This window comes from Amphibalanus amphitrite, unplaced genomic scaffold (assembly GCF_019059575.1).
Source record: "Amphibalanus amphitrite isolate SeventyFive unplaced genomic scaffold, NRLGWU_Aamphi_draft 000330F_arrow, whole genome shotgun sequence".
NCBI lineage: Eukaryota > Metazoa > Arthropoda > Thecostraca > Balanomorpha > Balanidae > Amphibalanus > Amphibalanus amphitrite.
The window spans coordinates 292,771-306,847 of NW_024881825.1; the positions used below are offsets into that span (position 1 = coordinate 292,771).

The window sequence follows — 14,077 nt, forward strand, 5'->3', positions numbered from 1 at the left end:
TCACGGCTACATCGTGGGCAGAGGAGAGTCATTCGCTCGCGACACCAGGGAGTGGACATTAGCCGTGGCCCTGAGGGGGGGGGGGGGAGGGGGAGGGTTGAAGGAAAAGGAGGAGCTGAAGCCATCCTGTAAGAGGGATGTTCACCCGTTGGATAGAAGGCTAGGCTCATTAGAAGGTTATAGCTCATTCGACGCATCTTGAGATCGGAGCACGGTGCTGGCAAAATCAATGTCCTGCCATTTTTCGAGTGAAAAGGTATTGCAGAAAAATATTTTCCGTAGAAAACGTCGATTTTAAGAGTTTTGCCCTCTAAAGGCAAGCCGTTGATCTTTGGTCGAATCTGAGGACGGTCCACAGAAAGAACGTTGAAGAGCTATCGAAATTCGAATGCGCTTTTCTACGGCGCTATAATAGCTCTATTCATTCACGAGTTGTGTGCCGATTTGGCAAGAATTGTTAACAGGTAAAACTTGACTTTTGATAACCTTTGACAACATGACCTAAAAATCACTGACGTACTTTCATGATTTTGACGCTCTTTCGAATGCCGCTTACTGCACGGCACTAGGTAGCCCAGGAGTCGAGTTAGAGAAGGGAAAGGGGGTATCTCTCGGGCGTAAAACGCCCCAGAGAGTCGTGTCACTGGTTTGCTTCCGATTGCGGTGTGTATTCGTCAAGGATCTACATCAAAAAGTGGCTTTCCACCTGACACGTAAAACCGATCAAACCGATAAAACTGGGTAAGTGGACATGGCATCATGTCGACTTTGATCAGTTCCCCATCCCGCCTCCGAGAGCGTGTTCAAACGCCATGCTCGACTCCACTGTTTGTATTCTGCACTCGCGCGGTACGCCACTCGCCTGCAGCTGGTGCGTGACGCGCTATCTGTGGTACCTACAGCCCACCCACCCCGGCCCGCAGCCCGCAACCCGCGCCGGACAGCCGTCGGCACGGCTCATCACAATGTGGTCGTCGCGGCGCGGCGCGTCCGGCCGACTCCCTCCCCACTCGCGCACGGCCCGCCCCCGCCTCCCGCCGGGGACCGCGGCCCACACACTGAGCTAACCGCCAGGACGGGCCCACCGCCCGACCAGTCAAATGCTATACGACTCATTATAATCTGTCATAATAAAACTGTCGACGATGCGCGCGGCAATGCACTGCCGCTGGCCCGGTGAGGGCGGTCGGAGCGTCCCGGTCGCCGGCCGGCCCGGCCCGCCTGCCTCCGTCGGACAGCGGCGCCGGGCCGTATCACACTCACTCACTCGGACGGGCGCGGCCCGACGGCCCGGCCGACTACTTCATCTCTGCCCGCGCGCGCTCGCGCTGCTCGCCGTCGTCGGAGGGCGCGGCGCGCTCGAGCACGGGCTCGCCGCCGGAGCGCACCATCTCCTCGGTGACGTGCACGGAGACAATGTCCGAGCCGGGGATCTCGAACATGGCGTCCAGTAGCAGCTTCTCCTGCGGACGGACAGACGGAACGGGTCAGTGGCGGGCGGGCCGACGGAACGGGTCAGTGACCGTCCACAGCCTCACCACCGGCTGAGCCTTTTGATGTTTACCGGTTGAATGTGATTAAAATACGCTGAAGCGCATTCATTCATTAGAACAAACTGAAGCGCGCTCCAATACATGTTTGAATTCAGATATAGGTTTACGGAGTCATATAGCGTAGTGGAGGAACATACCACCCTTAGGCTCCACTCAAACACACACACAGAAAGGATCTTTAGAAAAGACCGACGAGCATTGCCACCCGCGACCGATCACATGACCAGAAATCAGACAATCGGGGCCACGTTGCAGACAACCCGCCCCCTTTGGCTGCCGATGCACCCACAGATCAGGCAACCGACGGTTCGGAGCTCCCGGGCGGGGCGGACCCTCCCCGACAGCCGTACTCACCACGATGGCTCGCAGGCCGCGCGCGCCGGTCCGCCGCTCCATGGCCAGCGCGGCTATCGAGCGCAGCGCGCCCGGGCTGAACGTTAGGTCCACCTGCAGGCAGCGGTCAGCCGTGAGCCGCCGGGGCGCCACTCAGAACACAGGTCACAGGCACACAACACACCGCAGGGGAGCTGCTTCAGTCTCTGAACGCTACCGCGACTCCTACTGAGCCGAACATAATGTACTGTAACACGTTGAGCCGCCCCTGGGACGAACTACCTCTCAGCATCTGACAGTTATTGGGGTGGCGTGTTCTGCGGCTCCGTGGAGCCTCCCTCACCTTGTCCATACCAAACAGCATCTGGCACTGGGGTATGAGCGCGTTCTGCGGCTCCGTAGAGTCTCATCTCTCACCTTGTCCATACCAAAGAGCATCTGGTACTGGGGTATGAGGGCGTTCTGCGGCTCCGTAGAGTCTCATATCTCACCTTGTCCATACCAAAGAGCATCTGGTACTGGGGTATGAGCGCGTCCTGCGGCTCCGTAGAGTCTAGTCTTTCACCTTGTCCATACCAAAGAGCATCTGGTACTGGGGTATGAGCGCGTTCTGAGGCTCCGTAGAGTCTTTCTCACCTTGTCCATACTAAAGAGCATCTGGTACTGGGGTATAAGCGCGTTCTGCAGCTCCGTGGAGCCTCCCTCACCTTGTCCATGCCAAACAGCATCTGGTACTGAGGTATGAGCGCGTTCTGCGGCTCTGTCAGGATGCGGACCAGCATCTCGGTGTCGAGCGAGTGGAACGGCACAATCACCGGGAACCGGCCGCAAAACTCCTGTAGGAGGAAAGGCGGGGAGGGTCAGAGTTCTGGTCCGGAGGACCGGCAGGGGGGGGGGGGGGGGCGGTCACAGCTCCGATCAGAGGCCCGGCGAAAGTTCAGGTTAGAGTAGTCGTAGTACCAGTGGTAATGGTTACGTCAGCAAGCCAAGCAGCAAATTATAACAAACCAGTAAAACCGCCTTTTGGGCGAAGAACGAGCGAGCGAGATAGTGAGCCCTGCACGTGCGGAAGGGCGAGAGGGTACTTCCAACGGGCTTGCGCAAAGCACCCTTCTAACTGGTCGCTAGCGGTGTGCCAAATTTGAACGCAATCGGCCCAGCCGTTCCTGAGATCTGGAAGCGGCATTGTGCACGTGCGCACGTGCAAACGGGGTCCAAAATGACTTTTGCACGGCACCCTACTAACCGGTCCCCAACCGTGTACCAAATTTGAGCGCAATCGGCCCAGCCGTTCTCGAGATCTGGAAACGCCCCCTGCACGTGCGCACGTGCAGTAGCACCCTAACCGCAACACATGGGAATGCATTGCCTGGTGGGTGCCTACCTGTATGCCAAGTTTCAGCGAAATCGCCCCAGTAATTACCGAGTTACTGAAATGGGAACAAATTTGACACCTCTTATTGTTGTATTTTGCACGTGCACTGGGGGTGACCCACATGCTTCGAGAGTATGCGACCTTTGGTAGAAGGGATGCAGCTACCCTATAAAAATTACCGCAAGACAATCGCTCAAGCCGCTACTGAGATATGGGCCTCTCAAAATCACTACTTTTGCAAAACTGCTTGAACACCCTTGACTTTTCACGTGGCACGTGCCACGACGGTGACTTAGATGTATCACAAGTAGTCAATTACGGGGTAGAAGGGATGGGGCTACCCAACAAAAAAGACCGCAGGCCAATCGGTCCAGCGGTTGCTGAGATATAAGCCTCTCAAAAGCGTTACAGGCCGGGCCGGGCCGGGCCGGGCCGGGCCGGGCCGCTCATACTGAGATTTTTCCGTTATATTGAAAAGACTCGCTTTGCTCGCTGCGCTCGCTCGCTCGTAATCAGACTTAGTAGACTGACTTGACGCGTGTTCAATGTCTTGTGACAAAGTCGCGTGTCGAAGCTGTGAAGTAATATCAACATTCAACATTTGCTTTTTGTCAGCTTCAATGAAGATCTAATGCACCACCACTCTTGGGCATGCCTACAAACGTCGTCATCCATGCTTTGAACATGCTTTGAGCAGACTCCTGTAGTGTGACACCGTGGAAACATTCTAGAATCAGAACTGTAAGACCAATGTTTCCGAGCCTGGGACAAAACGGCCCTCCTCCCCGTCACATATTTCCTCCCCGCACCCTCCTCTATTCCCTGTCCTTCCCGGAAAAGTCCCTCCCGTCCCCGTGTCCCCTCCCCGTACCGGAGCAGTGTATCGTGTACAGTGTACAGGGGTCGCTCTCCCCGCACGAGAGCGACCCCTGTCCGTCCCATCCGCGGCTCCTCTCCGTCCCGCTCGCGGCCGTACCGGGATCATGCCGAACTCGATGAGGTCCCTGGCCTCGACGGCGCTGAGCATGGCGTCCCGCTCCTGATTGTCCTCGGCCACGGCCGAGACGCCCGCCTGGTTGGCCTGGTCGGCCTGCGAGGCGGCCCGCCGGCCGGGCGACACGGCCGCCGGCACGCCGAAACCCAGGTACTGCCGGAGGGCGGGAGAAGCGGCGTCACATACAGGGTGGAAGGGGGACGGGGTGACGTGACAGCACAGCAACGAACACAACAGCAGCACAGCATCCGATACAATAGTGGTACGTCACCCGATACAACAGCGGTACAGTATCGGAAATAACAACGGAGACAACGCCCGAATCAACACCGAAGACAACATCGGCAACAACACCGGCACAATTACCCGAAAGAAGGGCACAGCAGAATTAAAGAGTGCTCTGCATTACAATTGTTTTCTACTAATCATTGGACAAAGTGATTATTATGTCCATACATGTAAGCTCGCCCGGAATGACCGCACCGATGACCGAACCCTACGTCATGTAAATGTCGTGTCAAAAGGTGGCCAATAAGAAAAAGTAAAAGCCTTAACAGCAGGGTTTTTTCAGACTGGTCGCGCTCACAAATATAAGGCTCGCCCCCGCCTCCCAAGTGTCTCCGAGACCAGTCTGCCTTCGGAGTCTCCCTGCCCAGTGTGCCCACCTTTTCGTTTTTCCTCCTGCTGATGACGCGGTCGAGCCCGTTGAAGGCGCCCGAGGCGACGAACAGGATGTTGGTGGTGTCCACCTGAACAGACTCGCCGCGCAGCTTCCGCGGCGAGTTCTTCTCCGGCACGTTCACCACCGTCCCCTCCAGCATCTGACCGCGGGGGTGAGGGGGGGGGGGTCACAGGACTGAATGGCAGTCCTCTTTTCAACCGGGATAGGGCGTCACGTCACGGACTGAGTGGCTCTAATATACGTTAATATAGGTAACGAAAAACATATAACAAACAGAGACTATGATATAGCAAACAGATCGTCGTTCGCCGGTTGTCACGGCGCACCAGCTAGGCAATGAGAAGAAAAATGTGTGGGGCGTTATTTTCGCCTTTGGGGACCTATGGTGCCTAGATCGTCACCTTGAGCATGGCCTGCTGGACGCCCTCGCCGCCGACATCCCTCAGCTGGTGGATGCCCGGCACGGCGCCGATCTTATCCACCTCGTCCAGAAACACGATACCTGCCGCGCAGGGGGACTGAGTTACACACACATACACACACACACACCGGGCACGGCGCCGATCTTATCCAGCTCGTCCCGTGATCTGCCACTCATCCCGCTGACATCTCTTCCTCTACAAGTCCCAGTGTCCGTCGCTTACCCTGTTGGGTACATCCTCCCTTCATGTCCCTTGATCCGCCCCCCCCCCCTACCCCTACAGATCCCCGTGATCTGTCACTCACCCTGCTGGGCGCGCTCCACCTGGTAGTTGGCGTCCTGCAGCAGTTTGGCGATGACCGACTCGATGTCCTCGCCCACGTAGCCGGCCTGCGTGAGCGTGGTGCAGTCGCAGATGGCGAACGGCACGTCCAGGCACTTGGCGATTGTCTGCGCCAGCAGCGTCTTGCCGACGCCGGTGGGCCCCAGCAGCAGGATGTTGGACTTGTCCAGCTGCATGTGGTGCGTCTTGGCGTCCAGGATGTCGCTGCTGTGCTGGTGCAGGCCGGCCGGCGGCGGCTCGGCAGCGCCGCCCTTGGACTGACCGCCGGCTGCGCCGTCCTCCGGCTTGTGGAACGTCACGCCCAGTCCGTGGTTCTGCGTCAGGCCGGTGATGTGCAGCAGATCTGTCCGAAAACACGCACAAAGTGGGGTCAGCAAATCTGTCCGGAAAATACACACAGCGGGGTTAGCAGATCTGTCCCAGCCAAACACAGAGGAGTGATCAGCGGATCAGTGCGGACCACACGCACAGAGATCAGCATATCTGTCCGGACCACACACACAGAGGGGTCAGCACTGTGCGGACCATACACACAGAGGCGTCAGCAAATCTATCCGAAAACAAACACAGAAGGGTCAGTAGATCTGTCCGGAAAACAAACACACACACAGTGAGGTCAGTAGGTCTGTCCGGAAAACACACAGACGGGTTAGCGGAGCAGCGGCGCTGAGCCTGAGGTCGACTTCCGCTGACTGACATGATAAGAACGCACCCAATCTAGTTAAATCTAATTAAGTGCACGTGGTCAACACGTGGTACACATAACACAGTACACATCGTATCACCGTAATCACTGGCTCAAAACGGCTCATAGCACGCCCATCAGAGCGTGCCACTATAAACAGCACCGTATGACCCCGGCGGCCCCCGACTAGCCAGTCAGCTCGCCAGAAGTTCAGTCCCCTGCCCCGCGGCCGGCCCGGGAGGGGCCCTGCAGTCTGCACTGTGTCGGCCAGTCAGCGCTCAGCGAGATTCTCAGGCTCAGCTCCCCACACCTCCCGCGGTCCGCGCGCGCCGTCCGCTGTGTCGGTGGATTACCTTTGGTCTCACCTCTGTGAGTGAACGTGTGTGAGCTCTGCTCGGCGCCGCCCGGGCCGGGCGGGCCGCCGCCGCCGCCGCCGCCCGGCAGGTTGTGGTAGATGCGCTTGTAGTGGTTGTACACGGCCACGGAGAGCACCTTTTTGGCCGCCTGCTGGCCAATCACCTGCAGCTCCAGATACTCGTATATCTGACAACACAGCGGGTCATACACTGAGAACACAGTGGTGGAAACACTGAAAACACGACAGGAGACACTAATAACACGGCGCGTCATACACTGAGAACATGGCAGCTTATATGACAGAGGACGCAGCGTGTCAGTGAACATGCATGTACATTGTACATACATTGAGAAAACATCAGGTCATGCAGTATAACACATCGTACAGCTGAGAATAACGTGCGCCTGAGGACATAGCGGATCATACAGCAGAGGACATTTCCAGTGCAATACCAGCACGGCGCCCGGACTGACCTTTTTGGGCGCCGGCGGCGGTTTCCTGTGGAGCGACTGCCGCTGACTGAGCTCGTTCTCTTTGATGGTCCGCTTCGAGTCGACATCGGACAGCACCACGAAAAAGTGGTGACAGTTCTCGCACTTGACGAACCGGGTGGACGCTGTCGGACAGTCATCGCCCGCCCGGTCAGAATCGGACAGCGCCGGGCAGCCGCCGCCAGCGCGGTCAGAAACGGACAGCGTCGGACAGGCACCGCCCGCCCGGTCAGAATCGGACAGCGCCGGATATTCACTGCGAGCGCAGCCAATATCGGACAGCAACGGATACCTTATCACCGCGAGCGGCGAGCGCAGTCAGACTCGGATATCTTAAAACGCGAGCACAGCCAGACTAGGAGGTTAACCACGAGCGCAGTCAGAGTCGAACATTTACCGCCAGCAAAGTCATACTCGGATACTTACCACGAGCGCAGTGAGGCTGGTAAAAACCCCGAGCCCTGTCAGACTCGGACGTTCACCGAGAGCGCAATCAGACTCAGGTATTTACCGAGAGCGCAGCCAAATTCGGACATTCACCGTACGCGCAGTCGGACTCCTCGGATATTTACCGTGAAAGCAGTCAGACTCGGGCATTTACGACGAGCGCAGTCAGATTCAAACAATTATTATCACCGGTGCACTCAGACTTAGAAAAATAGTAGATATTTATCACGAACGCACTCAGCCTCGGATATGTACCGTGACCATAGTCAGACTCGGACAATTATCGCGGAAAAAAAACATGAGCGGCGAGCGCAGTCCATTTACCGCAAAGGTGTTCAGGCTCAGACATTTACCACTAGCGCAGTCAGAGTCGGGCATTTACCGCGGGCGCAATCTGACTCGGCAAATAGCGGATATCTATTACGAGCGCAGTAATTATGCTGCCATTTACCGCCAGCGTAGTCTGACTCCGACATAAACCATACGGACCGCCCTCTAATCAGCATCCCTTCCATCACTGCATCTCACCCATTTCCGTCAATAGACATCGCTGGGTCCCAGTGTTCCACACGCCACCCGGCCCCACCTCTGGACACCGCCCTCTCCACCGGCGCCGCTCCGCGCTGTCTGCCGGTCCCGGCCCGCCAACAACTCACACACAAACGTCTCCACATGTGTGCAGGGGTCGCCACACTTTGGGCAGCGCAGCTGGTCCTTCTTGCCGCCGCCGCCGTCGCTGCCGGCTGCGCTGGCCGACTTGCAGGCGGCCGCGGAGGTGGACAGCGGGCGGCGCAGGCCGGGCACGCGCAGCAGCCGGACGCCCAGCGCCGGGCTCGCTAGGGCAGGACAGGGGTGTGTCAGTGGCAGCAGAGGACATGTGTGTGCCACAGTCCAGCGACTACTCCGTGGCTGCAGCAGGTACTGTCAAAAAAATAACACTGACACAGAGAATCACTCTCACCTGTTCTGACGGCAGCTGGAGATATGGCAAGACGCAGGACTCTATGAGCTGAGCGGAAGTTGCACTTCATTCCTGCCATTGCTCCACAGATCTCTGAAATGTTAACAGGGAAAGTAATGAAATCACACAGCTTAGTGAAATCAATGTTGTTTTGTGCCATGATTATTATAAAAAATAATGGGGTAACTATATAATTAATATGGCACAAATGCATTCTTTTAGCAGTTAAAAAGATGAATGGCAGGAATATAGAGCATTAAATTATGCATTTTAGTATTTAAATTGCTCAAAGAACAAATTTGTGCCATAATAATGACCATTTTCTTATCTGGTATAAGCAAAACACCTATTTACAATAGAACATCTTATTCTGAATTGCAGCATCAAGTACCATAACTTAGAAAAGCCCTGCCATACTTATACTGTACAAGATACTGGCCCAGGTGCAAATACAGAAGCAAGACACAAACAAGCCATATTTAATGAAGTGAAACTGGCAGAAATAATTGTAAAAAACCAGTTTATTAGTATGCTGCCAGTTATCCCATGCATGGAGTCGATGGAGACTGCTTGCTGGCATTTCTCTGCCACTCATTGATAAAAAGTACATCCCTAACCAGTGAGAAGCACAGAAATACCAACCGCAGCATGCCCATTAACAGCTGACCCCTATTATAAAAAATACTACCTATTTATTACTGAATGACTGAACCCTTACACAACACCACTAGTAAGCTTCAAGTTATCTAACAATGACCACATTTCCAGGGGCACTGGTGATCGGGATTGACACAAATAATTCATACATTTTCCTTTAGCTCTTCACTACAAGTGATAAGTCAAGGCAATAAAACTTTATGTTATCATTAATCAACCCATCAAGCATCTATCGACACTACATACCTACTGGATTAGCTAATCCACTTTTACTAATCTGAATCACAGGTACGTTACAGGTACCCATGGAAACTGGGCCAAAATCATTACACCAAAGAATACCATATTGCTTTACAATTAAAAAAAAAACAGTTTTAACTTTTAACCAAACAGTGCATCAAATGGTTTTAAACTTGCTTTTAAAAAGCCCACGTGTAAGAGCAATATTGATTGAGACACAAGCAATTCAATGAATTGAAGACTCAAAAGCAGAGCCAGATAAACTGCATAAATAAATAAAAAAAAAACACTCCCAAGGTAGCATAAGCATTTGGATTCACTGTCATCCAGAAAAAAACTGAATGACAGTTCTGAGTTCACACAAGTCATTTTGATTTATAAGGCATGAAATCAATATGATCCATAGCAGTGATGTAAAAGCGATCCAAGATAAACCAGTCAACTCTAAGATTGCTAAACCAAAAGGAAAAATATGAAAAATAATCAAGAAATGGTTACATAATGCAGATGCCACCACAGCAACTTGATTCGCCACGATCGCCCCAATTGCGCAATAGTATGCACATGAGTGACAATCAGCCCATTATGCTGAATGAAACTTGAATGGAACGACGTACTTAAAGGCAAAATAGTAATTTAAAATCATAGGATGAAAATTACTCACCATACACAAACCAAATAAATATGGCTCTCTCTATCGCCTGGATAAAAATAGGCCCCGCCCATCCCAATCAGCTGCTGCATGACGAGTTGATGACGACAACCACTACTTACCAGCAACCAATCTAGGGATAGCGTACGTGACAGTAATGGTGCAGCGGTTGCAAAATATTACATTGTTATTCAAACGGTTTTTGCTTTTAGGGCCTTGTTAGATGAGGATGAGGTTAGATTAGATGAGGTGTTGATGAAGGCAGGTATTTTTTTTAAATATTTTTTTGACAATTTTTTGCCCTTGTTTTACTTAAGCTGAACCCGGGACCACCTGAAGTCTAAACCTTATTTTATATAACATGTCAATGCTGATGCTGTCTTGAAATGTGAAATTTAGACAATGGTTATAGGAATAATGAATAGCAATTTCACCAACAACATTTTAATCTCTAGGAAGTGCAATTAAAATTAAAATCACTGTCTGCCACACTGCTCCATCCTGGTCATGCAACCAACGTTCATGGGTGGTGTTTCACGGCAGAGCACGCACTGCAGTGCTCAGCACTGCAGTGCGCTGCGTGTGTCAGAGCATTGGGTTTCCATGGCAGTGTCAACAAACTTCACTGTGACGCTAAGCTATGACAGCATCCCAGAACGCTAGCACGCTGCGGTACCAGCACCAGCAGCATGCTAGCAGTATTTGAACTCAAACCTCTGTTCTTGGTACGGTTTTTCAGAACCTCTCACTCTGTTCCAAACGCGATTGATCATAAACTAAGAGATCACATGCAACGTCATTTGAGTGATGCTATGGTATGCCGTAGCTACCAGTGCACACAGTGTCTGGATGGTGAAACAGGGCCATTATTAATCACATTTGCTTTGCTTTGTTTCAGCAGAAACCTGTCTGCACATGGGAGGAGCTCAACAAAAGCCCATCAAGTTCATGCATGGCAGTGGATCTCAACAGGAGAAAACCAGAAAGAACATGGATGCTTGTAGATTGCAGTTGTACACTGCTGTTATCACCTGATGTGCGTGGCTGGCATTGCTCCTGGCAAGAACCACCTGCAAGTGATGAGAATGAGATGGTGCCTCAGTCGTTGAGTGTGCTGCAGTGTGAGAGGCGCCCTGATCTCTACTTTGTGATAGGTTTCCATTGGAGGTTCAACTGAGAAGTGAGAACTGACTGTGACCATGCTTGAGCATGCCAGTGGAGCTTTACATGCTTAGGGCAGCTTTTGAACAGATGCTGACCATGGCATGTCCCATCCAGTTATCACGTGCACAGAATGGTGGGGGGAGGGCAACTCTGGGCTCTTGAGTCAGCCCTACTGCACAGGGGGTACAGATGGCCGCTTACGTTTGGTGTGTCCTGCACTGCATTATCAAGCCCAGTCTGCGCCACAGGCAATGGGTCGGGCTGCACTATATTAAAGGCAGACTATCTTGCAAAGGAGGCTGGCATCCTCTCCCATAATGACACACCAATTGGCAATCATCGCTGCGATGATCACGAGGGTGTCCGCTTATCTAACATGGTGAGGTGGAGAGCCAGTTCAAGCTGGCCTGAGGGATGGTTTTACTTCATCTGAGGCCCCCTTTCCCCGCCTGCCAGGTCCGGTCAAACGACCGCTTCACAGTGAACGACTTGCAGTGGATGCCGTCCCACAGCGCAACGAGCTCGCCGACCAGAGGCGGCGGCCAAGAGGCGGCCGCGCTCCCCCAGTCGACGGTCCCGGTGGACGTCGGCGACGCCCACCGCGCGACCATCAGATCGGCTCGCGACAGCGCCGTCGCCGACTGACCGCATGACTGGTATCTGTTCTTGATGTGGGACCGACTGCCACCGCCGGTCGCGGAAGGGCATCGCTCATCGGCCATCGACGTCCGCCAGCTTCGCGTGGGTCACTGTTCGGGCTGCCACCAATACACCGAATCGGATGGAACCCTGTCGGCGAATGCCGGCGGTGCCCCGACATCGACTGCGCGGCGGCCAGTGCATCGCGTGCCGGGAGGAGGCTGGCACCCCCGATCGGTCATTGGTCACAAACCGTGTCCCAGCTCATGACTGCATCCAGCGCAGCTCTGTGAGATGTTCTGCAGCTGCTGCAGTCTGCCGCGTGTGTTAGTGAAAGAAGAATGAACATGAGAAAACCTCAAAACTTTATGCCTATTCGCAATTGACCAGTATTGGAATAAGTTTGGATTTTGAGAATTTGTGTCCCTGTGCTTGTGCCTGTGTGGAAAGGCATGCTTTACGGTGTACCATCTCAATGTCAAATCCCGGCTGCGCTGTGCGGATTTGTGCGGCTGCTGACAGGCCACCTGGGTGCCAACGTATGTGCGAATCCGCGAATACGTTGTGTTTCGTCAGTCAGTATCGTTCTGAAAATATTGACTGCAATAGGCTATATAGCGTATGACGGTTCAGCCCAGCAGTAATAACTGACCATTGATTGGGCGAATTTTGTGTGGTGGTTCGCTAATACATAACCTAAAGAGTGTTTTGCCGGAATCGTTTAGTAGCAGAACTGACCGGAATATAAGTAGAATGCAATGGTTTGAATCGTTAATTTGTTGAAACGATTGTTCTCTGAGACCACTGTGTAACTTTTGACCTGAGAATCACCAATTATAACGACAATGGGGAAGCAGTAGGCTGTACTGTAGAGTGTAGGCAACACTATATAGTTGGCACACATACGGAAGCACACGACTTACGCAGTGGACATCTGCATCATGCATGTTAAGGTTTACTGGGAAGAGTGAGAAATTAGTCAGAATATAACTGACTAAGGAAAATAGGCGATATTTCCTATTGAGCTGGGGCGGAGAGGGGGAGGGGACGTGTGGTCAGCTATGCCAATAATTCATTCTCTTTATGCAGCTGTGTAAAAGGGCGTCCGTTTTTGGGTGAGACCTTCCCCATCGGCCATTTCCAAGTTAAATCGTGGTGGAGAGTCTGGAGACCTCAGCCTCGGTAGTCGGCACCCTGCGCGCTGCGCCACCTTGCGAAACATAAAGCAGCAGTCCTGACATCTACAGGCGTGACTTTTCATGAAAGCGCGGATGTGTTCGCGCTTATGCGAAAAAAATGCTTCCGAGTATGGTTGATAATGAGATTAATTGTTGTCATTTATTTATTAATTCATTGGCAAAAGTACCCTAATAAATCGGTAAAATAGCTTGAACTGTATCGTATTTCCTTGGGAAAAAATGACGAACTCATCCTAAGACATCCAGATTATTGGATGCGTTCGTCAGTTGTAAGTAGTTCAAGTTTTTGGGAAAATTTGCTTGTGGAAAATCATAATATTTCAAAGATATGCCTATTTTTGAATAATTTATGCATTCATCTGCATTGAAAAATGATTGTAAAGCAAAAGTGCAAAAGATAATTGTCAATTTATTTTCTCAAATCACAATTTACGAACGCACAAAACTCCAGCTTTTAATTTAGTGCGTGTGCGAATTGCGGTCAAGAAAAAATATTTAAATTGTCTATATTCCTCTTAAAACAATGAAGGATGAATGAGGAAAACGCTGTTTTGAACAATTGTATATTTATTTTTTCTTAATTAAGCAAAAGTACAAAATTTTCAACTTTTATTACATTTGCTCTCACAAAATCCATCACTTTTTAGCATGACGTCATGTCAGCCAAATTTACTAGCGCCATCTCTGGAGAGCATCTTTCGAAACCTCCAGACGATAGAGAGAGCCATAAATATGAGCTAGTAATTGACGGTCCACGCCGCAGGTCAATGTGGAATACTCCTCTCGCTTTGTAAAGCTAAAGTAGCATCTATTTTACGAAATTAGTTGCACTATTCATCTTCGCAGTGACGTCATTGAGGGAACTTCAGTGAGCCCCTGAAAC

General features: G+C 52.2%; 1 protein-coding gene across 8 annotated transcripts; it reads right to left on the minus strand.

The window, feature by feature from the left end:
- Positions 1-815: 815 nt before the first annotated feature.
- On the minus strand, positions 816-13,975 carry LOC122388672 (ATP-dependent Clp protease ATP-binding subunit clpX-like, mitochondrial). Of its 8 annotated transcripts, none has more exons than XM_043379955.1 (13): positions 13,930-13,975; positions 10,205-10,227; positions 8,644-8,736; positions 8,339-8,518; positions 7,218-7,360; positions 6,752-6,929; positions 5,664-6,044; positions 5,339-5,439; positions 4,921-5,076; positions 4,238-4,408; positions 2,594-2,722; positions 1,908-2,000; positions 816-1,463 (listed from the first exon to the last, which is right to left on the minus strand). In XM_043379955.1, the coding sequence occupies exons 3-13, from the start codon at positions 8,720-8,722 to the stop codon at positions 1,299-1,301; spliced, it is 1,776 nt and encodes a 591-aa protein (XP_043235890.1). In that variant the 5' UTR covers positions 8,723-8,736; positions 10,205-10,227; positions 13,930-13,975; the 3' UTR covers positions 816-1,298. The 8 variants fall into 8 exon arrangements, with proteins under 8 accessions (XP_043235890.1, XP_043235885.1, XP_043235888.1 ...); XM_043379950.1 differs by having other exon boundaries at positions 6,740-6,929; XM_043379953.1 differs by lacking the exons at positions 10,205-10,227; positions 13,930-13,975 and adding an exon at positions 10,039-10,184 and having other exon boundaries at positions 6,740-6,929.
- Between the last annotated feature and the right edge of the window lie 102 nt (positions 13,976-14,077).

Excerpts from the sequence above, each read along its gene's own strand:
- LOC122388672 (XM_043379950.1), bottom strand. The coding sequence starts at position 8,722 with ATGGCAGGAATGAAGTGCAACTTCCGCTCAGCTCATAGAGTCCTGCGT. Across the intron at positions 2,723-4,237 it reads TCGAGTTCGGCATGATCCCG|GAGTTTTGCGGCCGGTTCCC; the intron begins GTACGGCCGCGA and ends TTCCTCCTACAG. Across the intron at positions 1,464-1,907 it reads GCGGCCTGCGAGCCATCGTG|GAGAAGCTGCTACTGGACGC; the intron begins GTGAGTACGGCT and ends GTCCGTCCGCAG.